The 25,129-nt window shown below is 40.8% G+C and overlaps 1 protein-coding gene across 4 annotated transcripts in view; it reads right to left on the reverse strand.

The window, feature by feature from the left end:
* The window catches only part of COL24A1 (collagen type XXIV alpha 1 chain), a 254,256-nt gene that overhangs the window by 147,614 nt on the left and 81,513 nt on the right, over positions 1-25,129 (reverse strand). For all 4 annotated transcript variants that reach the window (XM_045027373.1, XM_045027372.1, XM_045027371.1 and 1 more), the window contains exons 11-15: positions 21,619-21,672; positions 20,482-20,526; positions 13,706-13,759; positions 10,726-10,770; positions 5-58 (exon numbers count right to left, since the gene is read on the reverse strand). In XM_045027373.1, the coding sequence (XP_044883308.1) occupies positions 5-58; positions 10,726-10,770; positions 13,706-13,759; positions 20,482-20,526; positions 21,619-21,672 (252 nt within the window). The remainder of the gene's footprint in view (positions 1-4; positions 59-10,725; positions 10,771-13,705; positions 13,760-20,481; positions 20,527-21,618; positions 21,673-25,129) is intronic.

A 25,129-nucleotide genomic window follows, 5' to 3' on the forward strand; every position in this document is an offset into this window, starting at 1 on the left:
ATACCAGAGGCCCAGGAATTCCAGGAGGTCCACTCGGTCCCACAGGCCCAACAACACCCTAAACAACAGAAAATAAGATGACTGCATTAAACTTTTACTTACAGGGGGACTGCTTCCTGAATGATTCAGGGAACTGGAAATGCCATAAAGTATCTTTTGCCTCTATGTTATTGGTTGCATTTCAGCCCAGGTTGACAGTGACTGAAAGTGTTTTCATCTGTTTGCTGTTTGGAGATGCAAATCCAGGTACTCATGGACAAGTATCCAGATCACAAAACCTCCACCATTACTAGCATCCTCTATCTCAGCAGAAGCACCATGAACTAAACTACCCTCTCATTCCTAAATGTCATGCACACAGAAGAGGATAGATGCATATCTGGTGGGGGAGTGTGAGAAAGCTTGCACTTGTATTGTAACTGCAGTCTGTAACTTCATTACATGCTAGGACTGCCAAATCCAGCCCTTTTCTGTCAGCACCAAATTTTATTTAAATGAATTATTCTGCTTTGAAATGTGACACTTGTAAAGGTATCTCAGTGATTTCCATATCAAGTATACCCAATATACAATGAAAAGATGCATTTTTCCCAAGTACTGGCTGTGCACATTTAGCCTAAACTCTATAGCAGCCAAGCTGGGTTCTTTCATTCTCATGCATCTTCACCAGTAAATAAAGGCTAACTATATCAAATTAATTACTAGACTACTCCTCTAGGTGATTTAAACTTGCACTTCTACTACTAGATGCTGCAAGAGAAGAAACAGAGAAAAAATTAAAGGTAAAACTAAAAGAATCAACAGTATATTCATGCATGATGGTTAGATGAACATGAGAAATGATTTGATAATGGCTACAACCATCAATACAGGGGAAAATGCTTTTCTGCTTCCTGCCATTGATTCTACAATTTGAAAAGAAAATGGCAAAATGGTGTGTCCCAGTTGCTGTAGATGCCATCCAAGAATGCAAAGAAAAGTATGAGGATGAGGTCTTTCATCATTTGCTGAGATAACAGAAATAGCAGAGAAGATGAGAGAGCTTCCCAGGTGCAGCCTCCTGCACTTCTGATATATTCAGTACTTAAAACAGCCCTATAACACATTTTGAAAGTTCAAAAATCCTTCTGCAGCCACCAACAGCCTCACGGTTAGTTGACTGAAAAAGGAAGATTGACGACTCAGCTTCCCAATGATGCCTGCCTGGTAAAATTATCAGGAAAACTGTCTCTCTACCTCTGCATCCAGCTTCCATGAGTGCTTAGAAGTGTTGCTTTGCCATGGTCGCTGCTGCCAAGAGGACTGAGTTCTTGATTAAAATGTGCTGCTTTTGCTGTGGATATTGCATCAAGGCAAACTAATTTAAGCTGCCTTAGTGGTCCTATAAATATTCATTGAAAATAAGAAAGGCAGTGACTGAAAAAGCAGAATTTCACACAAGGGATTCTGCAGAGAGACATCACACTTTCCAAAGCAACAGAAGGAGGTTTCAGATGGGTTTGACAGATTACAGTTTGATGACACTAATGTCACAGACTCCACGGGAATCTGGCTTGACCTAGTTAACAGCAAAGAACTAGAACTACACAAAAATAAAACAGAAAAATTATACAGAGAAACTATGGACCCTTTGCATTATTTAGGTACCATGACTGATCCCAAATACAAAGCTTATAGATTGAGTCTAGAACAGGAAAAAGTAGAAACAGTCTGATGCAATTTAAATCTGAATTCCTTCCTACTCTTCTAGCACTTAAAATTGAAGATACAGTTTCTCCAACAACAATATATTTGTGAAGGAGATTGTCTCAGTTTGTTGTACCAAGATGGTGTGAACCTGTGGAAATAAAATCACAGGTAATAGAACTGAATTAATAATTTTGTCATTTTTTTTAAATTGCCAGCATCAATTGAGTGTGTATCAGCACTTACTGGTTGGTTTGGCTGAAACATCATAATAGGCGCTGAATGAGCAAACAGCATATCAACATCAGGCAAAATAAAAGAGAAGTTTAATTACACAGTGGAGAGATGACTCTATTGTGTTCATTTGTTTTACCTACAGAAATGCAAGCTTTTCATTTAAGACAACACATGCACCTTGTGATGCTTGAAGAATAAACATAGTTGGGTCATTACACTAATTGGATCTATTTCCCCATGTTAAGTTCTCCTCACACCATCTCTGGGTCATTTCGATTATCGCTTCAAAGGTTTTTTTTCTCCTGCTGCTGATAGCTCATCTCAATTGATTGGCCTCTTAGTTGGTATGGGTACTTCCACCTTTTCATGTTCTCTGTATGTATAAATATCTCCTGTCTGTGTGTTCCATTCTATGCATCCGAAGAAGTGAGCTGTAGCCCACGAAAGCTTATGCTGAAATAAACGTGTTAGTCTCTAAGGTGCCACAAGTACTCCTGTTCTTTTTGAGGATACAGACTAACACAGCTGCTACTCTGAAACCATACTTATTATGTGAATCACCTAGTATGTGATTCACATGGTTTATTTCACAGAAAACATTTCCTGTGTTTTGGGTTTTTTTTAAATGTTGGGGAAATATTATAACAGTCCTAGTCAGTGTCACATATGCAGACCAACTGTCTTCAAATTACACCATCAGTGACATATGCAACCTCATTGACATCAGTAGGTTTGCATAGGCATAGCTGAATGGAACTTCATAAAGAGTTCTGATGGGGATGCACAAGTAGGCATAAAAACTCACTCCTGGTTTGTTGGCTCCAGAGAGCTAACAGAAGTGAAAAAGCAAATACAAACTTATTTTTGTCAGCAGATAAGACTCTATATACGTCTGTTAAGCTGTTACTTTTCAGACACAACCACACCTTAAGACTGAAGAAATATATACACTAGGGCAGGTCTTCACTACCCGCTGGATCGGGTAGACGTGAATAAATCGATCCCCGAATGCGCTCCCCGTCGACTCCGGAACTCCAGCTCGTGAAACGAGGAAGAGGAGTCGATGGGGGAGTGGCAGCGGTCGACTCGCCGCCATCCTCACGGCCAGGTAAGTCGACCTAAGATATGCCGACTTCAGCTATGCTATATATAAGCCCAGTGTAGACCAGGGCTTATATATAATTGACAGCACTATTATATATTAATTCTAATTTTTCCCATTAGAATAGTGCTTGTAATGCTCTAATCATTGATAGCCAACATTTATGTGTTTCATGAGAAAGAATGAGGAATGTATGCTTCTATCTCATTACTAAAAGGTTGAAAATGAGAAAAAATTCAGTTTCCAGAATAAAACTATATGTGATATGAGGGAGGAAAAGAGTAATTTGTCCCAGCTTGTTAAAAAAAAGAAAAAGATATGTTAATTCATCATTTTTGTTATTTCTGAATAGAAAAGCTGTACTCTGATAATTACAGTAGCAAGTTTACTCAAAGTCTACATCTTTCTAAGGCTCATGGCCTTATAATTCATGACAGACGGAATCATGCAGACAACCAGAATTTGGTACTTGGCAATAGTTTTGACACTTCCAAAGAAACAATAGCAGGAAGTGTTTACAAATGTCTTGAAATCAACTCTCCCCAGCTGCTTGCTTTACCATCACTTCTATGAACAAACAAAATAATGTACATAGTTCTCATCTTGCACATACTGTAATTAGATTAAACACATTACTTGAACTATTACTGTCAGCTTCAGCTAGAATTAATGTTGCATTGGTATCTGCTGTACTACATTGCATCACGTCATGACATAATGTAATATAACAAACATTAAATGCCTTTGGACAAATGCTCAGGTCTTTATTTTTTAACTCAGTCCTCAAAGCAAATGGGAGTATGCCTGAACAGAGTCCGAGTTAAAAAGTGAGGGTCAGATGGCAGCCTTTAAGCCACAAATTACATTCAGGGTGTGGGTGCAGTATAGCGAGGGGCCATGCTATAGAGGGAACCCCAGGAGGAGAGTCAGCCTTCTACCATCCCTTTAAAGGAGCACAGTATCTTGTAAATACACCTTCAAAAAACAAACCGTAACCTTGAGGATTCCCTGTGCTACTAAGAGCACCTTGAAATACAGCACTGAGACTTGATATTGAGGTATACAGCAATGAGCTTTATGCCAGCACTGCCTGACTATCCACACAGCACCAACTATGACAGATCTCAAAGTTCTTTCCCATAATGCACTGAGCTTATTTAAAAGCCTGCAATAGATTCCCCTGGGGCCATCTGTGCTAAAGCTGTTCCAAAGCCCTGTTCAGAAATCCAGAGGGAATGTCACCACCTGAGGCCTGTTATCTACCTGGGAGGATTAACCTTCAAAAGAAGCAGATTTTCCAACACAGCCCTGGCTCAAATTTCTGTTGGAGGAAGGTAGCTTTGAAATCCACCAAACTGTTCACAGGATCCTATCCAGCTGCAATGGAGATGCACCACATCACTTCCCTTCCCACTACCTTGACTAGTCCATTACCTTTTGGGGAAGCAATAGCTCCCTACCATAAGCAGGGTATTGCACATATGTTTTGTCTGCACATTTGCCACACACAAGACGAAACTCAATGGAGACCATAGTTTGGTTTTCAGATTTGGCTATTTTTAAATCTGTAAACACTTTCACAGCTTTTCAGCATATTTGCATTAACTGTAAACACACACGTACACGTCCAGTGATCAAAGAAACTCCCTATGCCACGAAAATCTCAAATCCTGGAAAGCCACCTTCTCGGGGGGAGCAGTAGGGGAAACAGGGGCTTTGCAACACACTCTGAAGGTCGAATTCTGGCTCTGTTGGACTAGTATAGTGCATTGCAGAGTCAAGGATCCCCACTCAGAAGGTCCAGCCTCAAACGCTCAACCTTTCAGATCTGGAGACTCTTAGCAAGAGCACTTTAGCTGATCTCACCTGCGCAGAGAGAGGCAGGTCCCGATCCTAAGGTCTCTGTACTTTTAGTGAGCATCAGTTACATGAATATAGAGCACACCTACCTGAATGCCCCTTTATACTGCTGGAGCTGTGCAAAAGGGCCTTAGTGCAAATAAGGATTAGGCCCACAGTATTTACAAGAGCCAGTCCTCAAATCACTTACGGCCTTGGAGAGCAAAATCAAATTACACCATCAATTTAGTTTTGCTAACAACCACTAGTCTGAATAGATCACCTTAGACTAGATTATATGTAGTAGTCCACATGTGGATATTTTCCCTCTCTCTACTCATTCCAGCAGCTGAAAAAAAAAAGCAGCTGTTAATGTAGAAATGCTAGTTTAAGTATTTTCTATCAAAACTTGTCTTGCTTTCACTGATAGTAACTTAGAAGCACAGGTTTTAATTATTTATTTATTTAGCACAGTAGAATACATACCCTGTATACCCGACGTTTTGGAAGCATGCAAATCATTCCAGCTGTAAGACTGAGTTTGGAAGCTTTGGCAGTCTTGCTGCACTACATTTGTATCACAACATCAGCCCAGAAGAGCCTGAGTTTCTGAAGCCCATATCCAGAGCACAGATAGCAGGAGATGGAAAGCCACACCAAGAGGCATCACATGAAAACAAACCTTATGCTACTAGAGCCCCACTCCAGAACATGGTGAGGATAAGGCCAAGTAGATGAAGCTGCTATCCCCTATCTACTGGGAATGGGCTCCCAAATTCAGGGGCTTTTCTTACCTACCCAAGTAGCCATGCCTCTCCTGCTAGCCATACTCCACCCACCCATGGAGCACATGCTTTCTGGTTTGGTGTCACAATACAGTAGCAATTATCTTATGACAAACATCACCATATCACCACTAGAGCCAGTTGCAAATGCACAACAAAAAATGTTGAAAATGTTGACCATCACTCAACCATTTTTCATCAAAATCTTGCAATTTCGAAAAATTTAAATTAGCTCTAAATATAAGGCTCCATGCTGGGCACAGATGCACCCACACAGATGTAGTTGCAGGGTCAGGGCCAGACTTCAGGTAAGATGAAATTTACCAAACATTATCACGTAGAATGTGACAGATTTACTGTTCTGAGAGGGTCCTGTACCCTGGAAACCATGAAATCCCACTAAATTAGCTTATCATCACATTACTGTTTGTGTTGGTTTAATTAGGTAAACATTTTAAAACTTGTTATTGCTTTTTTAACAGCAATATAATAGTACAATGCTTAATAAGATTACATTATTGGCAAGGGAAGGACAAACAAAAAGAAGATAAGAATAGAGGTCAGGAAATGGAAGATTAAATGAGACCCTGTGTGATGGTGTGTGATGAACAGAAGCTTTCACATTATTTGGCTCACCCTGTGCCTACACTGTTCCCCTACCAGCTTTCCATATGACTGTTTGGGGAAGATCACATTTTCTTTGTATTCAAATTGTTACTCTTCCAGGCTTTGCCTCTTCAAAGTCAAAGTTTAATTTCTCTATGAGGCACCCATCACTGACTGCCCCAAATAACAGTTCTGAGATTCAATTAAATTGGTGATTTTACCAAAAGCAAGACAGAGAAAAAGTGTAAAATTAAAGGTAGTACTAGGCTAATACTTCTAAAAATATTGCTAGGCAGGCAGAAATGTTCATTTTGTAAAGTAAGAATCTATTATCCAGATCCAGAAATGGCAGAATCTTTGGTGATTGATCCACAGCTCAAAAACCGTTTCATAGCTTCTGAATCCAATTTTACAACCTTCACCCTCACTGTCCTCCGAACGCATCTATTAGCGAAAGCCTTCTCACTTAAACTTCTCTGTTTTCTCACTTCTATATTCATGGTGACAGGATGCTTATTACATCCCATTTTTACTGGTCCACTAAGGAAAATATAACTGCACAAACTCATTCATTCTCAGCTAGGAGATTTGTTCCTAGCAGCATTAGATGAGTATTAATGGAAACACCAATTCCAACCTATCTTTTCAGATACATGTCTCTCTATCAAGGAAATCTGAATGTCCTACCCTCAAGTACAGTATACGCATCCATTAGTGGCTCTTCCATCTTTTTAAACAACCCTTAATTAACAGCTTGAGACAGGCCTGGCAAATTTCTAGCAGCTCTGGGCCAGAGAGGTTACTTCCCAATAAGTAAATTACGGTTTCTTAATTAGACACATACAGATTGATATAATAGTTGGAGTCTTTAAAGAAAATTTCCAGATGAGGCCAAGGTAAGGAAGAGAACAGCTAACTGTAATCCAGATGAAGTTCCTAATACTGTTAACACTTAAGCACACGAGTAACTTTACTCCCAGGAGTGATCCAATGGACTCAAATGGGACAATTCATGTGAGTAAAATTATCCATATGCGTAAGTGTTTTCATGACCAGGCTCCGACTCCACAATGGGTTTATCTAGCAAGAAAATGTGTCTTGTCTGGGCTAATGCAACAACAAAAAATCAATAAAGGATAACTTACTTTTAAAGAATTTTTTATTTTATATTATAAACAACACAATAGCATTTGAAGAATATAACAACACTGGGACTCAACTATATCCTACTTCAAATGAAAGTTCACATGACCCCTACTGAGAAGAAACAAAAATACCGATTAATACTGGAAGCAATCAGAGCTTTTCTAACTAAAACTGTTAACATGCCACATTCCCCCACATAGTTATGTACCAATAATATACTGGGTAACTGATCCTACCCGAGCTGATGGCAGGATTCGAACTCAAGTCCTTCACTGTTAAAAAGCATTAGATGCTATTTCTTGAGCTAGCAGTTCTCAAACTGCATTGTACCGCGACCCACTTCTGACAACAAAACTTTCTGCATGACCTCAGGAGGGGAGACCGAAGCCTGAGCCTGCCTGAGCCCTGCCACCCCGGGCGGGGAGGCTAAAGCCAAAGCCTGAGCCCCACTTCCCTGGGTGGGGTGCAGGGTGGGGTGGGGGACAAAGCCCAAGGGCATCAGCCCTGGGCTGGGGGCTTGTAACCTGAGCCACGTTGCCCAGGACTGAAGCCGAAGCCTGGCCCCACTGCCCAGGGCTCGGACTTTGGCTATGGCCTCGAGCAGTGAGGCTCGGGCTTTGGCCCCAGGCCCCAGCAAGTCTAATGCCACTTTGGGGTCCCAACCCACAGTTTGAGAACCGCTGAAGGAATAAGTACATTAGCTGAAAGCATAACCTCTTGTGTGGGCCAGCTACTAGAGGAGGACAAAGACATAAGAACGGCCACACTGGGTCAGACCAAAGGTCCATCTAGCCCAGTATCCTGTCTTCCGACAGTGGCCAGTGCCAGGCGCCCCAGAGGGGATGAACAGAACAGGGAATCATCAAGTGATCCATCCCCTGTCGCTCATTCCCAGCTTCTGGCAAACAGAGGCTAGGGACACCATCCCTGCCCATCCTGGCTCATAGCCACCGATGGACCTACCCTCCATGAATTTATCTAGTTCTTTTTTGAACCCTGTTATAGTCTTGGCCTTCAGAACATAGTTCTCTTACTATGTTTTTTAATTTGGGGGTATACATTTAAGTTGAACCTCTATTATGGTGTCTTTAAAAAATTTCCATTCAGCTTGCAGGGATTTTACTTTTGGTGCTGTAGCTTTTAATTTCAGTTTAATTAACCTCTTCATTTTTGTGTTGCTCCCCTTTCTGAAATGAAACGCTACAGTACTGGGCCACTGTAGTGTTTTCCCCACCACAGGGATGTCAAATTTAATTATATTATGGTCACTATTATCAAGCAGTCCAGCTATATTCACCTCTTGGACCTGATCCTGTGCTCCACTTAGGACTAAATCAAGAATTGCCTCTCCTCTTGTAGGTTCCAGGACAAGCTGCTCCAAGAAGCAGTCATTTAAGGTGTCAAGAAACTTTATGTCTGCATGCCTTCCTGAGGTGATATGTACCCAGTCAATATGGGGATAGCTGAAATCCCCCATTATTATTGAGTTTTTTATTTTAATAGCCTCTGTGCATGGAACTGGAAGCATTTCAGAGAATGCTACCATGGAGGTCCTGGACTTTAATCTCTTACCTAGCAGACTAAATTTGGCCTCCAGGATCTCTCTTTCTCCTATCCTTCCCTATGTCATTGGACGCATGCTTCCTTGATGGGGTTACATATGTATAACTAGGATTTTGCCATATCTGCATTATATGCATTATCATCGGCAATGCAGCTTAGTTTTCATCTGGTCATCCAGGTGATGACTTATTGTAAAAAGTCATTTACTAATAGCATATATAGAAATAGAACATTTTGAGGGGGACACAGGAAACAGCACTGTGAGATTCTGCTTTTAGACATATTTAAGGCATGTTTAGTTTTGAGAAATGAGGACTGAAATGGGAACCTGATAACAGTCCAAATACATCGAGGGCTGTTATAAAGAGGACCGTGATCAATTGTCTTCCATGTCTACTGAAGGTAGGACAAGAAGTAATTGGCTAGAAATGCAGCCAGGGCAATTTTTTTTTTTTTTTTTTAGATATTACGAAAAGCTTTCTAACTATATGGATAGGGAAACACTGGAACAGATTACTGAGGCCTGGTCTACACTGGGGGGGGGGGTCAAACTAAGGTACGCAAGTTCAGCTACGTGAATAGCGTAGCTGAACTTGAACTACCTTAGTTCGAACTACTCACTCATCCAGACGCCGCGGGATCGAAGTCCGCGGCTCCCCCGTCGACTCCGCCACCGCCGTTCGCGGTGGTGGAGTTCCGGAGTCGACGGGAGCGCGTTCGGAGTTTGATATATCGCGTCTAGATGAGATGCGATATATTGAACTCCGAGAAGTCGAACGCTACCCGCCGACCTGGGCAGGTAGTATAGACGTAGCCTAAGAGAGGTTGTGGAATCTCCATCATTGAAGATTTTTAAAAACAGGTTAGACAAATATCTGTCAGGGATGGGCTAGGTCCTGACTCAGTATAGCGGGGTGGAATAGGTCAGTTTTTGTCACCCTTTTCAGACGTCTGATCTTTCTTGCGCTCCCCCATGTTACACCTCACGTCAAAATTACTTGCTTACAAAATCAGACATAAAATACAAATGTGTCACAGCACACTAGTACTGAAACATTACTTACTTTCTCATTTTTCCATATAATTTATAAAATCAATTGGAATATAAATATTGTACTTACATTTCAGTGTATTGTATATAGAGCAGTATAAACAAGTACCTGTCTGTATGAAATTTTAGTTTGTACTGACTTCACTAGTGCATTTTCTGTAGCCTGTTGTAAAACTAGGCAAATATCTAGATGAGTTGATGTACCCCTCTGGAGACCTCTGCATACCCCTGGGTGTACCCCTGGTTGAGAACCATTGGAATAGGTGACCTCTCAAGGCCCATCCCAGCCCTATATTTCTATGATTCTATATCAGGCCAAATTCTGCTCTGAACACAATGGATTGACAACAGCAATGAAGTTGGACTATACATCTTAACTATATTGTATAAAATATTGCACCTAACAGCAAAGTCAAAATGAATTAGAGGGAATAAACTGGCAAGCTGAGCTGTTTCAAACAAAAGTTCTGATCTGCTGAGACTGGGTTTAGGTTATTAAGTATACAAATGTTCAAACTCGAATGATGGAAGAGCAATGTTGTAAAATTATTTTATTAGAATGACCAGAGCAGTTTATTAAAATAAGGTTAGATTTAAATAACAACCCCAGAATCTCTTCGTTTTAAGATTTATTATTAGGATTCTGGACACAGAGACAAAATGTAAATATTTTAAAGAAGTTCAAATAAATGGGAAAAAGTTATACTCACTCTCAGCCCAGGAAATCCAGGAGGCCCAATGCCTCCAACAGCTCCCTTTAAAGAAAAAGTGAATATGGAACAATCAGAACTTTTTTAATACACCCCCACTATTTTAATACACCCCCACAGGTGATCAAAGATGAGCTGCAAAGAAAAAGAAATTGGAATTCTGACTTCTCTCTGATGTATAAATAGGGCCTGAAAGATGACTGACTAACATTATGCATAAAGAATGTACGTGCTAAAAGCCCCTTTATCAAGGTAAGAGAACCCATAATAAACATGACGTGAGAAATGAAATCCTGCCTTTAAAACCAGGGAAGATCAGACTTGATATTCCTACTATTTTAAGGGGGGAAAACAAAAGATGGAATGGGAAACTATTTTTTTGTTTTGTGGGGGGGAGATACAGCTTGTCAGGCTCCTTTTATCTATAACAAGGAAGCCAAAAAATGCCCAAGCTCCATTTAAGAATCGATTTCTTTGCAGACTGCCCTGAAAGGCAATGCTCTCTTTATGGGCAATTGTTTATGTATATCTAAAGCTGATTCCAGTTTTAGTGCACATCTGAAGTGAACAGAGAGTTCATTATAATTATTCCTTCTTTCCCAGCTGGAGAATATTTTTAATAAGTTTCAGAAAATAAATTACTTCAAACTTTTTTAGCAATTTTAACAAACTACTGGCTCTTTCCTACCCAAATTAAACTCTATGGCTGCAGAATCTCAAAGGTGCTATGAACCTTATGGGTTACCCAGCCTCAAAGACTGCAATCTCTATGCTCTCCCCCTTTAGCCACCCAGGTCTGCCTCCTTCCAGGCTCAGACTCTATGCAGCTGAATTACCATATGGGCAGCCAGGTGATAGAAATATGTCAGGGGCTCAGTGCATCCCTCCACATCCTAATGTTGGAGGTGGGGAGTATGAAAGCAAATCTGGGCCCACTGTGAAGCTATTGTTTGGGCTTTCCAGCTGTGAGACCAAAACATTTAAAAGGTAACTTCCTCCTTCTCTGCCAGCCACCCATCCACCAGCCCCAAACTCCTCTGCCGTACCAGCTGGGAGGGTTCTATTCTGTGTGGGCTGTGGATGGGGAATGTAACATGTACACGATTAAGGGCTAGGGAGGGAAGCATGAAAACAGGGATGGAATAATCCTGGTAAACAGAAGCAGGCTGGGATGTGGAGAGTATGATTTGTCCCAGCCAGAGCTGAGATAACGGGGGAGACTTCCTGAGTCTCCAGGGACTTCTAGCTCTTATCACCACAGAACTCCCAGGCAGCATGCAGTAGCTCCTGCTCCACATCATCAGCTCTAGAGTACGCTCAGTGAATATCACATTATATTTGCAACCTGACCTCCAGCCCCCTGCAGCTGCAGACTTGGCACCTTGCCTGAACCAGCCCTGCAGGGTGGGTTTTTCGCTGGCTATTTGAGGAGGCTGTGATAGCAGCAGCTGTCTTGCTAGATTAGAAGAAACTCATTTTCAAAAGTGTGGTGCTAAAATGCAGTTCTTTGTAATGTTTAAGTCTGTAATTTAGGACCTAGACTTGCTGAGTTTGTCTCTATTAAAGTGTTGCTCTTCCCCTTCAGTTCTGGTGGAAAGAACGCATCTGCTTTGGAGAAGGGCAGAGGGGCAGAACGAACTGACCCTTGTGTATAATTTGTACAGCAGTTGGTTACACTAATAAAGCCCTTTGAGTTCTTTCAAGATGAAAAGTGCCACAGAAGTGAAAGATATTATATTACCTAACCCCTTGGCGAGCTTCATTCCAGAGATCAGAAATGCCGAATACATTTACTGCGTGCCAAAATCCTGGTGCCACTGGGCAATCAAGGCACCAGCAAAACTTTAAAGAGTTTCCAGGTGGTGCAGCAGAGGAGGGGTCATCCTCAGAGATTTTGTTACGGTTCCCTGGTTCTTCGCCCAGCTCCTGGCCCCCATCCAGGTTAGAGTAGCCCGTAGGCACTAACTGCCCATCTTTCCCAAGGGAACATCCATCAGCTGAGAACAGCTGCAATCTGGCCACTCCTACTACCTGTTCACTGTGTCCAGGGCCGGCTCCAGGGGTTTTGCCACCCCAAGCAGCCAAAAAAAAAAAAAAGCCGCGATCGCGATTTGCGGCAATTCAGCGGGAGGTCCTTCGCTCCAAGCGGGAGCGAGGGACCCTCCGCCGAATTGCTGCCGAACACCTGAAAGTGCCGCCCTGCTCCGGAGTTGCCGCCCCAAGCACCTGCTCGATAAGCTGGTGCCTGGAGCTGGCCCTGATTGTGTCAGGGACCATGGGAAGAGTGGTGGAGGAACTAGCTTTACATCTATGGTGGGCTCCTCCAAGCCAGGGGAATCCACAGCTAAGAACTGCAGCCAGAGTCAACTAAGAACCGGGCAAAAGAGAGAAGCTCCTTTGAAGTCAGTACTGAAACAATGACATGATGACTGTCACATGTTTTGATTACTGCATCACCAGAGCACTTTATTCTGAAGAGGTGTTGCTAAAGAAAGAGCAGCTGCCCTACAGGTCCAGAAGCTTATTCAGTAACAGTTCAAAGGTTAAAGCTAGTAAATATCTGAACATACTAAAGCCAGTTTCCTGAGAAACAACTTCAGAATATCCCCTTTTTAAGAGACCCTGGAACTGTAGTTTACTCATATCAATGCAAAGTCATGTCCTAGGGCGCTAGTCACTAAGGATTTTAGCAAGAATGCAGATTTCTTTAGTTAGCCCTAAACAGGCAAGAGTTTGATCCTGAAAGGTGCTGAGCATCTGCACCTCCTAATGGGAGCTGGCCACATTTAGCAGCTTTCAAAAACTCTCTTGCTTACCTTCAATGTAAAATCAAGAGCGATAGCAAATTTCTAGTGGACTTCATTGAATCTCTCCTTCTTTTCAAGGGGTTTGTTTGGTTTTTGGACAGGTTTTATCACAGACACATTTTAATACCATCACATTGTAAATTGCAAGGTCACACACACAGTTTGATACTTACAGGACTCCCATCTGCGCCAGGGGGGCCTCTGTTTCCAAAGTCACCTGGAAAACCCTGGTAACGAGAGCACACACCAGATATTATTTACTTGGAAATGTGTACGAATGTGTAAGAAATTTGGCAAGAACGAATGACTTGTCCTTTCTTATCCAAAGCTGGGAGGTTCTAAAAGAAGCTTACAGGAGTAAGAATTTCTATGGAATTTGGACATCATTGAATTTCTATGGAATTTGGACATCTCATTCCCATAGGTCCCTTTGAAAGCCCCAGCCCAAATTGATCAAAGGTACTAGAAAGTAAGATGATATTAGCAAGAAAGGGGAAAAATAAACAATTTCAGCTGCAGAATTCAAAACACACTTCATTGTCTTATTCCAAAATCCCATCCAAGAAAGATGTAAGAAGATTTTTTGGATGACATTTTGAGTTGCAAAAATATGACATTATCCTCTTACTGAGCCCTTATTAGGTCAATACTACGCAAGTGCCCACTGGAATGTTTCTTTGGGGTCTTCTGATACCCAGTTCCATGCCTTTACTACAAGATCACATCTTCCCCATGCCCTATAGTATTTATCTAACCCTGTTTTTTAATATTTATGGATGAAAACTCAATATGACAAATGTGCATTAAAATCAATGACCAGTATGAGGGACTCAACGCTGCTCAGATTTAGACCTTCATTTTCTAACCATTCTGCATGCAAAGTTATCCTTGCCAATGTAAACTAATGCATGCTTGCCTGGTTGAGTCTGCAGCTAGAGACTGAAACAACAGCACCAAATGAGGTATGAATTTCCTCAATCATCTTAGCCGAGTGTTGACTTCAGAGTTTAGTTATCGGGTAGTGATGCTATGTAGTCACCAGATGCACCTAGAATCTGATTGGACAAGTGAAATTTCAATTTTGAGCCAAAATTAGCATTGTTGCCTGGGGCTGCAGGACTTGTAGTCTTGCCTTCCTGGAATCATGGTCTTTCTTGCTCCCTATTAAGGATCCTATTTTACTTCCCCAGCTGTTGCCCCTGGAAAGGAAGCACGAATTGACTGAATTATTTTAATTCCTAATGATTTAATATCCCTATCAAATGCTCACTAACCAACTGGAAGAGCCACATGTGGGAGAGAGTGGATTCAGTGCTGTGGTGCACAAAAGTTAATGCCCACAAGAGCAGCACAATTCTGTTGTAAACAAGAGCACAAAAATGTAGTGATCAATGCCAATATATTAAGTTGGAGGGAAGGTGTGTAGTGGAGAACTGTGCAGAGCACTGCTAGAACCAGTCTGATTTAACACATTTCTTAATAACCTAGAAGAGGTAGTAAAACAGCACACCAATGAAATTTGCAGACGATACTAAATTGGGAGGGGATTCTGCTTGGAAAAATGCAAGCTAATACAGCCAGGAAAAAAAATCTTAAATACAGATAGTATGGGAATAAAATATCTTGCAAGCACCGGGGCTGTAAGAGAGCCAAGAATGATCCGGGACATATGAGCTTGTGATACAGCTGTAAAATTCCAGTGCAATTTTGTGCTACATTTGCCAAGACATCCTAAAAGTAGGGAACATGGTATTTGAATGGACAGTTCATAGTTGCTAGCATAGTATTTTTAGACTGTAATAGAGGACACAGTTTGCTGTGTTTCCTTTACACCCTCACAGGTGTTTCAGACAGTGGATTAACACCATTTATGGACTTACTGGCCATCCCTCCACAATTGCTCTGATCCATCCCTAACCTTCTCAGTGCATTCTCATAGGGTTTGTCTTGTTCATATTGCAACTTCAGCAACATGATTTAGCTCAAGTAATTCAAGTTCACTAACACAACTGTAAATTCTAGTGTACTGTAGATATTCCACAATAGTTTGTTCCAGGAGGTAAACATTTGTTCCTAGTCATGGTTCACCCTAGGTCAGTGGTTCTCAACCTATTTACCATTGTGGGCCGCATATGTGGCCCACAATTTGTTATATGGGTCACATCCAGTACTACCTGTATGGCCCTGAGGATGTCACATTGGCCACAGCTGTGTGCTGACTGGGCCACAGGTTGAGAACTACTGCCCTAGGCTGAGCCCCAGGATAAGCTAAGGATCCAGAACATACTTTTGGGAGTGTTTGCACGAAGATTTACAAATAACTGCGAGTGTGCATGTTAGAATTCACAACTAGTTAACTCACATTAATTGGAACCACCCTTCCATTCCCACAGACTGGAGGGAGCAGTTTCTTTTATCCTGCATGTAATTATCTCATAAACATTACGTTTTCTGCTCTCAGGTGTTTTCAAGGTTATAGTTTTCTCTCTGTATAGCTGCAAGAGTAGGTTAAGTTACTAACCTTTCACCTCCAGTGGGCCATGCTCAGAAGTGCCTCAGGTCACACATACTATTAGTTTAGCCCTTTCAACCTTCCTTCGTTAGGCTGTCTAGCTCATGATTTAGCAAAGCTAAATATCTTTAGTTAAAAGCTGGGAAGGGGGAGAGGGGTGCCTAACAATGGATAAACAGGGACCACAGACCAGGAACTGAAAGGAACCTTAACAGTTGCAATGGGGAGGTGGGAAGTTTGCCCTGAAATGCAAAATACCTCTGGATTTCTCAGCCATGTTTTTCTTTAATCAGAACTATTAGTCTTTTACCTTGGTGTCATCATAAGAACTGGAGTTTAACTAAATAATAAGGGAAAATTATCTTGTATAACTCTCCTCTCCTCCACAACCATTGAACTAGAGTTGTTCCAGCTAGTTTTGTTTTGTCTTGTATTGTCTGCTTTGGTCTTATTTACTTATACTTTGTCTTGTTCTTTTCAGTTTTGTCTTATTTTGTTCCAGTCAGTTTTCATTGTGGACAAGAATACGTCCCACTCCTATTCCTCTGTGAATGTACCATTAATAGCCTATATAGCATCTTGCAATAACTGACTAGGCTCATAATTCCTCATATTTCCATCATAATGTGAATTAAATTGATTTATTCATTCTAATTCATGTGCTGACTTTTGAATTGTAATCATTACAATGAACGAACATTGTATTTTTAACAGAAATAATAAAATATCAATTATGAAAAGGAGAAAGACAGGTAAGATTGACTGGACAGTTGCATAGTAGATGGTTGTTTATTACAAACTGTGAGTCAGCTCACTACTTCAGCACTCCGGGGAGTAATGCTAGCCTAAATCCTGGCTCTCCTGAAGTCAATGAGAGCTTTGCCAATGTCGTCAGTGAGGCCAGGATTTCACCCAAGATGTTTAAGCCCTGACAAATTACTGTCTGTGACTGCATCTGAAGTTTTAATTTGTCAGATGTTCTCCAGATCAATTCTGAAACATTCTCCATGCTCTGTAGCAGCTTTCACATTCAAAATACACAACAAACCATTCAGTCTTTTATGATTAATCCATTAAAAAACTCCACTGGATGGCTACGGTAATCTCAATATTTAATGTAAGTAAATGGAAAAAACTGTGGAAATTCATTACTGGACATTATATTAAAATCCATAAAGGAAGTTAAACCATTAAAGTTCCTACAACAGTGTACACATACCCACATCACACAGATACAATTTAATATCCTTTGAATTTCTAGTTAAATAGAGGAAGGTGGCTTATTCACAACAAAATGCAGACATGCTTAACTGACCAGGCCGTATTTACCAAAAGTGAAGCGGCAAGGAATACATTATAGCTGTTACCACCCTGACATCACCACTGCTGCCCTCTTTATGGGCCTTCTGCTGGGAGAGCAGAAGGCCAGCTTTCCTTAGCAGCTGACACTACAGAGACGCTCTAATGGTGAAGGTGGCAGAGGGATGCACTGAATCAAGGCATCTGCAGGCAAAATCCCTGTCCTGGCAAACACAGTTAACTTTTTGGGCTGCACTCACCTTCTAAGAGCCCTCTGAGGAAGGGATGTTTGCTGCTATTTTCTGCTACCTCTTCCTTTTGTCAAAGTTTCTGCCACCAAACTCCTGAATTTTCACTGGCTGAAGCCCTCCCAAACACAGGATGACCCTGGCCCAAGGTGTTTTTTGCATTCTGTTGCAAACTAACAAACAGGGCCAATTTCTCAGAAAATTCTGCTAAAGTCTGCATGTGTTAAAGGCAAAAGATAGCCCTCCAAATTCACCAGTTTTCAGCAAAAATGATTCAGGCCATTTCCAAGCAACAAACAGGCCCATCTATCACACTGTGAAAATTGTATTCAATATCTGATGATGGTGCTCATAAGTGACAATTAATATACCTTAATTTTAAGGTACGAGTTTTTCATAACATAAATAGACTGTATAACATTTATTCCTTATGTGGCTGTTGATTCAGTAGATGTTCATAATGTTAATTATTAAATATAATAGACTTTGAAATTAACTTGCAAACCTATACACTCTGGGCCAAATTTTCAATTGGACTCTGAAATTGTATCATGAAATTTCACATGTGCAATATATCTTTTGCTTATTTGAGGCCACCTTCTGGGAAGCCATAGTCAAAGGCTAATTTACTGCTCTTTTAAGAAAAATAGCATATTTTGGGAGGATGTGTGCTCGAATAGATGTTAAACTCCAAATGACACCCATGAAGACACACGCTTTTAAATAGAAATTAACAGTTGGATCACAAGTGAAATGGAGGAAGCAACAAGGCAATTTTTCCAATTACTAGGTCTCAGATTCAGATTGTAGGTCAGGTTTGGGCAAACTTTTTGGCCCGAGGGCCACATCTGGGTATAGAAATTGTATGGCAGGACGTGAATACTCACAAAATTCGTGGTTGGAGTGCGGGAGGGGGTGAGGGCTCTGGGGTGGGGCCGAAATGAGGAGTTCAGGGTGTGGGAGAGGGCTCCAGACTAGGGCAGAGGGTTCGGGTGTGGGGGGGGGGGTGAGGGCTCCAGATGGGGGTGAAGACTCTGGGGTGGGACTGGGGTGAGGGGCTCAAAGAGCAGGAGGGGGATCAGAGCTAGAGCAGGGGGTTGGGGCACAGGAGGGGGTCAGGGGTGCAGACTCTGGGTAGTATTTACCTCAAGCAGCTCCTGGAAGCAGCGGCATGTCCCCGCTCCGTCTCCTATACGGAGGCGTGGCCAGGTGGCTCTGCGCACTGCCCTATCCACAGGCACCATCCCTGCAGCTCCCATTGGCCGCGGTTCCTGGCCAATGGGAGCTGGGGGAGTTGGGGCATGAGGCTGGGGCATCATGCAGAATCCCCTGGCTGCCCCTACACATAGGAGCTGGAAGGGGGATGAGCCATGAGGTGCCACGGCATGTGTGGAGCAGGGCAAGCCCCAGACCCCGCCTGTGCCTTAAAGATGAGGAGTAAGGTCTTGGAACTGATTTCAGGATCAATAAATAGACCTGGCATTAAGTAGAAAGCCAACGATATGTGCAGAACACTGGGCTGATGTGCTTTCATTGATTTCTGTTACTTAAACCGTGGACTGCCATGTGTTAAACTATTTGAAGATGGATCTCTATGGTCAAGAGTCCTCACTAGAGAGGGATGGGTGCAATACATGACTAGCTGAAGATGGAAAATTAATTTCTCACCACTTCAGCTACTGGTGTAGCTAGGAGCAGGCCAGTGGGATCTACACGTCATACCACCTTGAGAACCAGGGGTCAGGTGCCTTCAGTTGAATACAAGATTATAATTCCAGACAGTTTTTTAAAGTTTCCTATTAGCATCACCTCCTTCCTACACAGATTGAGCATGAGCCATCTGCTTTTTTACCTTGATGCTCATTCTTCTCAGAAAAGCTAGCACATTGCACATGGCTAATACGAGACTTATAAGCATACCAATAGCATGGATCTGCTAGTGTACACTTTTGGGATGCACAAAGCAGTACATGATTCAAATGAGAAATGAGCAGCAACAATGTAGACAAAAAACTGAACACACTGTCCTGTTAGCCGATTACTTTAATAAATTTCACCTTTTTTGATTCACACATTAATCTGTAGCATTAAAAACTTAAATAAGGTTCTTGATTTTAATTAACGTATTTCAGGAGCACCTTTGGTGTTATGCACTGATTAACCCAAAATTCACATGTATTGGAAGCTGGTCCATATTTCACATGGTTTTGTAATAACTATGCAGCAAATTAAAAAAGCAAATTCAGATGTACAGAGCTATACATCTCTCCCTCCACAGTATTTTACATCCAGACAGCAAAAGTCTTAAAGTACAACCATATGGCAGAAAACAAAGAACTTGGCACATAACAGATCATGCTACAGTTTTCTGATCTATCAGAAATACTGTAAACCTTAGGAAGGTATGCATAGCAGATTTGTGTCTGTCCCCAGATGCAGAAATACATTTGTATTAAGTAGGGAATACTATTTTTCCTACAAACATCTGAAATTATTAGAAGCTGCAACTGACTTGTATTCATGCCAACACCTGAATCAGACTCCTCATAAAGTCTGGAATCATAAATCTGTGTTGCATTAACAATAATTTTTTAAAAACTGTTTGCATTTTTCTGTGACCTTTTAACTCCATGGCAGTCACACTGATAGTTCCAATGGCTGAACTGGCCATCAGGTTAAGAATTCGTAATTTACATTTATTTAGCAGCACCACTAAATTTACCCAACAAGTTGTCATTTTTCTGTAGTGCAAGGTATGTGCTGGAAACAATAATACAATCATTTGTGAATAAAACTACAGTAACATTTTCAGCTACTTAAAATTATATGCAGACTTACATTATTCATTTAAATTAGCAGCAAAAGTAGTAAACCATATTAGTAACCTTACCAGTCTTCCCTTAAGACCCCTTTTTCCTGGCAGTCCTGGAATACCCTAGGAAAAAAAAAAGAAAGAAAAGAGACTCTACAATCTAAAAACTCTACAGAATCTAGATTTTTAAAAAGTAATTTAAATTACATATTATTGGCATGCACATTTGATTGCAAAAGGCAATCTAAAAATCACCACCACAAAAAGCAGACACTGTACCTATTTCTTGTTATAAGGGAGCACGGAGAATGCAGGGAGAAATGTAAATTGTGATCTCTTCACTCCAGGCATATTAGTTGAATTATATTAATGTGTCCTAGAATGTTGAGAAGGGCCTGCTCTGGTTGTCATTAAGGTCAATAGAAAAACTTTCTTTGATTTGAATAGTAGAAAGATTAGGCTCAAAATCAGTTATCAGATTATCATGGGCATTTTTGTCTTAAACACATACCAGGCAATTCAAAAATGTGATTTATACATGGACTGAAATTACTCTTAGGGTAGGTCCACACTAAGAAGGGGGGGTCGAACTAGGGTATGCAAATTCAGCTACGTGAATAGCGTAGCTGAATTTGAAGTACCCTAGTTTGAACTACTCACCCATCCAGACGCCACGGAATCGAAGTCCGCGGCTCCAAGGTCGACTCCGCCACTGCCGTTTGCAGTGGTGGAGTACCGGAGTCAACTGGAGCGCGCGGGGAGTTCGAACTATCGTGTCTAGATTAGACGTGATAGTTCGAACTCCGAGAAGTCGAATTCACCGCGTCGACCCGGCAGGTAAGTGTAGACTAGCCCTTAGAGGAAACTTTCACTGCTCACTTCAATGACAAGAACAGGCATCCAATCTCAGAAATTTTAGATGAAATCCAAGCTTCACTTTACAGTCAATTCAGATTGATTAACCCTGGTGCTATTTTGATTTTGTTCACTAGATTCATTCTAATCAGCAGAATTTTATTATTTAATAGGATGACATTTGCACACAACCCCAATCAGTTTTGCTGTCAGACAAGCCTTATTTTCCTTTTTAAAAAGTTACATAAATAATACATCTTATTTAAGTTTTCCTTGGTCTCATTCTGGAATATGTTATACTTCAGTGCGTTTCATTATCATAAATATGTACACATTTAATAAATGATTCATTAAACCTACTCTTTCTCCTTCAGGTCCTGGCTGTCCTGCCACCCCTGGAGGTCCAATGAAACCCTTAGAACAAATAAATAATTCTTAAATTTCTTCATTAAAAGGTTGCATATCAAGAACAAGGCTAGAGATTTACCACATTTATGTACGTAGAGTAGTTTGAGATTCTGGGTGAAATCCTGGCTCAGTTGAAGTCAATGGCAAAACTCCTGGTGCCTTTGATGTGGCCAGGATTTCACCCTCCAAATCCAACTGATGGTGACAATCACCCACCATTGCAGAGATAACATACAAATTAACCATACTAGGAAAAAAAATTCCCAAACGATATATTATTACATCAGAAAGTGCTCATCAAAGAAAATTAAAAATAACCTTTCAAATTTACTATCTTCCCCACATGTAAATCAAAAAGAAATTATTTTTTGTCAATAAGTTTGAGTGATTTCCACTACAAAGGAATTATTTTGCAAGTTTAACTTGTCACAGCTGGATTGTTTTATTAAAAAGTGACTAAGATGTCTTCTCCCTCCCTGCTTAAGTAGAAGGGGAGAATTGTCTATCCCATTAAAAAAACAGTGACACATTATTGTAAGCCTCAGTTTAATTGTACCTGCATCATGCCATGCTCTCTTTCCATGTAGAGAGTGATGCTGTCTGAGTGATGCTACACTGGAAGTTGCAATTTCCAGGTCAAGGAGACATCCCACACTAGCTCTGACTGAGCTTGTGTGCCACAAATAGAAGTGTTGCTGCAGTGGTGCAAGTGGTGGGAGGAGCTAGCTGCCGAGAGTACATGCCTAGGATCTCAGACGAGATTATATTTGGGGAAGCTATCCTCTCCTATTGCTTGCGCCACTGTGGATACATTGCTATTTTTAGCAAAGCTAGTGCAGGTATGTCTCCTCAAGCTGGAAATTATACTTTCTGGTATCAATATACCCTGAGAAATAACTTCCTTATGTTGCATCAAAATCTCAAAATCCACAGCTAAATACCACTGTGTTCAGTTTTTAAAATGATACGGTAGAAATAACTGAATTTTAGAACATATGATCAATAGAGTAGCCAGAGTAGTAACTATTGTGATAGGACACATGCTAACCACTGTTCTCAAAATATCCAATTCACTTCCAGTTAAATGAAGAAAAATAAAGTTAAGAAAGTGAAAACATTAAACTGAAGAACTTCTCACATGAAAATAGCACTTAGGAGTTTTTGAAAATTTTGCCTTCTGTGACTGAATTAGGAAGCAATTCTACTTTTCATCAATATAGTGGAGATCAGCAGAAGCCCCACAAAGTCTAGTTAAATAAAAAAAATCATAATATGAAATGCAATGAAAAGTTATAAAGGGCAGTAAATGGTTCTCACTCATAAGAGCTGTTATAATTCTCTGTTGAGCAAAACACAGGTGTAACTTTCTTCTACTAGACAACGAGAATGTCATTGGTGATTACTCCACTGTTGGGTTTGAATGGGATATGTGCAATTCAGAATATAAGGTGACTTGAAGGAAGTCACACTTATGTCCTTGGTCAGCCCATTTACTTCAACATGAAACTGGTAAAGGGAGGATTGTATTAGGAGGGAAAATAAGTTCCACGTACAGGGAGCTATCCTGGGAAAATGTATTTTTTTAAAATTACGCTTAAAAAAAAATCCACCTCCTAAAATGTAGTCATCATTTAAATTCCTGGCTCTTAAGATTTGAAAACCCACACTATGTCCTGAGAAATTTACATCTCCTCTCAAACCTTCCATGGTTTGTATGTGCTATATTCCATGATATTGCTTCCAAAGCTCAGTTTCACATTTTCATGGCTGTGTGCATACATGACAGACACATACAAATTCAATTGCAAATTGGCATAAACAAAAGTACAATGAAGTGATTCTACACATAGAGGCTCTGAGAGAGAATGTGCAAAGGCAGGTGCAGCATCTAGTTACTGAAAAAAAAATCTGTGTTTTCACACCTATCTCTACAGTCCTTTGAATTTAATGAAATATCTTAACCCATCTTTTGAGGATCTTAGGAAGGACAATATCTTCTTGGTATCCCACACATTAGGAAAAAATGCAGCTCTCGTTTCTTTCCCTGAATTGTCTTAAAACCCTTCAATAAGCAGGATCCACAGCTATCATAGGAGTGTGTTCTAACCTTAAGAGCTCAAATTATATTGACATAACTGCATGGGTCAATGGCACAAAAACATGTTTCTGGGTCAACATTACAGGCAACATCTGGCAAAAAGGATTATGTAGGAGACACCCTTTTGAAACATGACATTCTGAGATTGTTAGTATGAGTCTTTTTTGAGCAATTACAGAACAAGTCATATGAAATAAGAAGACGCTTGTGGGCCACTTAGTGGAAAAGATTGCGACCACCTTTCTCTTGTATAACAGGAGAAGGAGTTGGCTACAGGTTTATAAAGAACTTTGGGGCAAGAGAAAAAGGAACAAATGTCTGAGGACTGAGAGCCATGTGGGTGCAATATTTTTGGGACACAAGATCCTTACAAGCAGAGGAATCAACTCTCCCATCATATAATGAAAGCTGAATTTAAGAAGAGCAACACTTAGAGACATTTCAAAAAACTGTTGCAGATGAAGGCATTAAATATCTGCAATAAAAAGCACAAGTGCACAGATTCAGCAACATGATGGAGAAGTTGTAACAGAAGCTTGACAGCATCATAAGGTACAGATTTAAAAAAATTATTAAAGTTAATGTTTAAGATTAAATATACACAAGTTAAGAGGGAAGGTACTGTACATCTGGGGTCCAGCTTGAGTTATGGGGGATTACAGGTATCAGTTACAAGGATCACGAGATACATACATATCACATAACCAGCATAGACCCAGATTGCGGTGCGGGTTTTTTTAACGCATCAGTGGATAAGTGGACTCAGATATGCCACCCATGGAATGTATAAAGAGCTCAAGTCAGTATCAGTGTCACGAATAAGTACATGGGTGGGGTACTTCACAGCAACCTGTACGATAATGGAGTTGTGTAAGGATGGAGGTGGAATAAAAAACCTGAGAACTTTCTAGTGTAAAGCAATTACAAATCAAACGTTACAATACGGAGTTAACATCATATTCCCATGTGATCCAAGTCTGATGATCTGTTGAGGGCAGTGACCTTGAAAGAAATAAAATCTGATGGTTTTTACATATATAGGTGTATATGTGTGAAAAATAAAACTTTTTTTTCCACTTTTCTCCTTGAAACTTTACTCAAAAATGATCCAAGCAAAGCTTAAATTTTTAAAGGGCTCAGATTTGTACCCCTGGTCTGGGCTACAAACGATATCAACGGAAATATTTTAGGATCTAGCAGAAGGTGACTCTCATATTCTTTACATGACAAGATTGTTTCCTTCCATCAACCTCTGTCACAGTTGAAGATTACAAATGCCAGATCTGCCTTCACTCCTGACAGCTTCTATTACAGAAATAATGCTTCAGGCAGGAAACGGCCTCTTCCCCTCCACTTCCCCCTCTG

The sequence above is a fragment of the Mauremys mutica genome, chromosome 8 (assembly GCF_020497125.1).
Source record: "Mauremys mutica isolate MM-2020 ecotype Southern chromosome 8, ASM2049712v1, whole genome shotgun sequence".
NCBI classification, from domain to species: Eukaryota; Metazoa; Chordata; order Testudines; family Geoemydidae; genus Mauremys; species Mauremys mutica.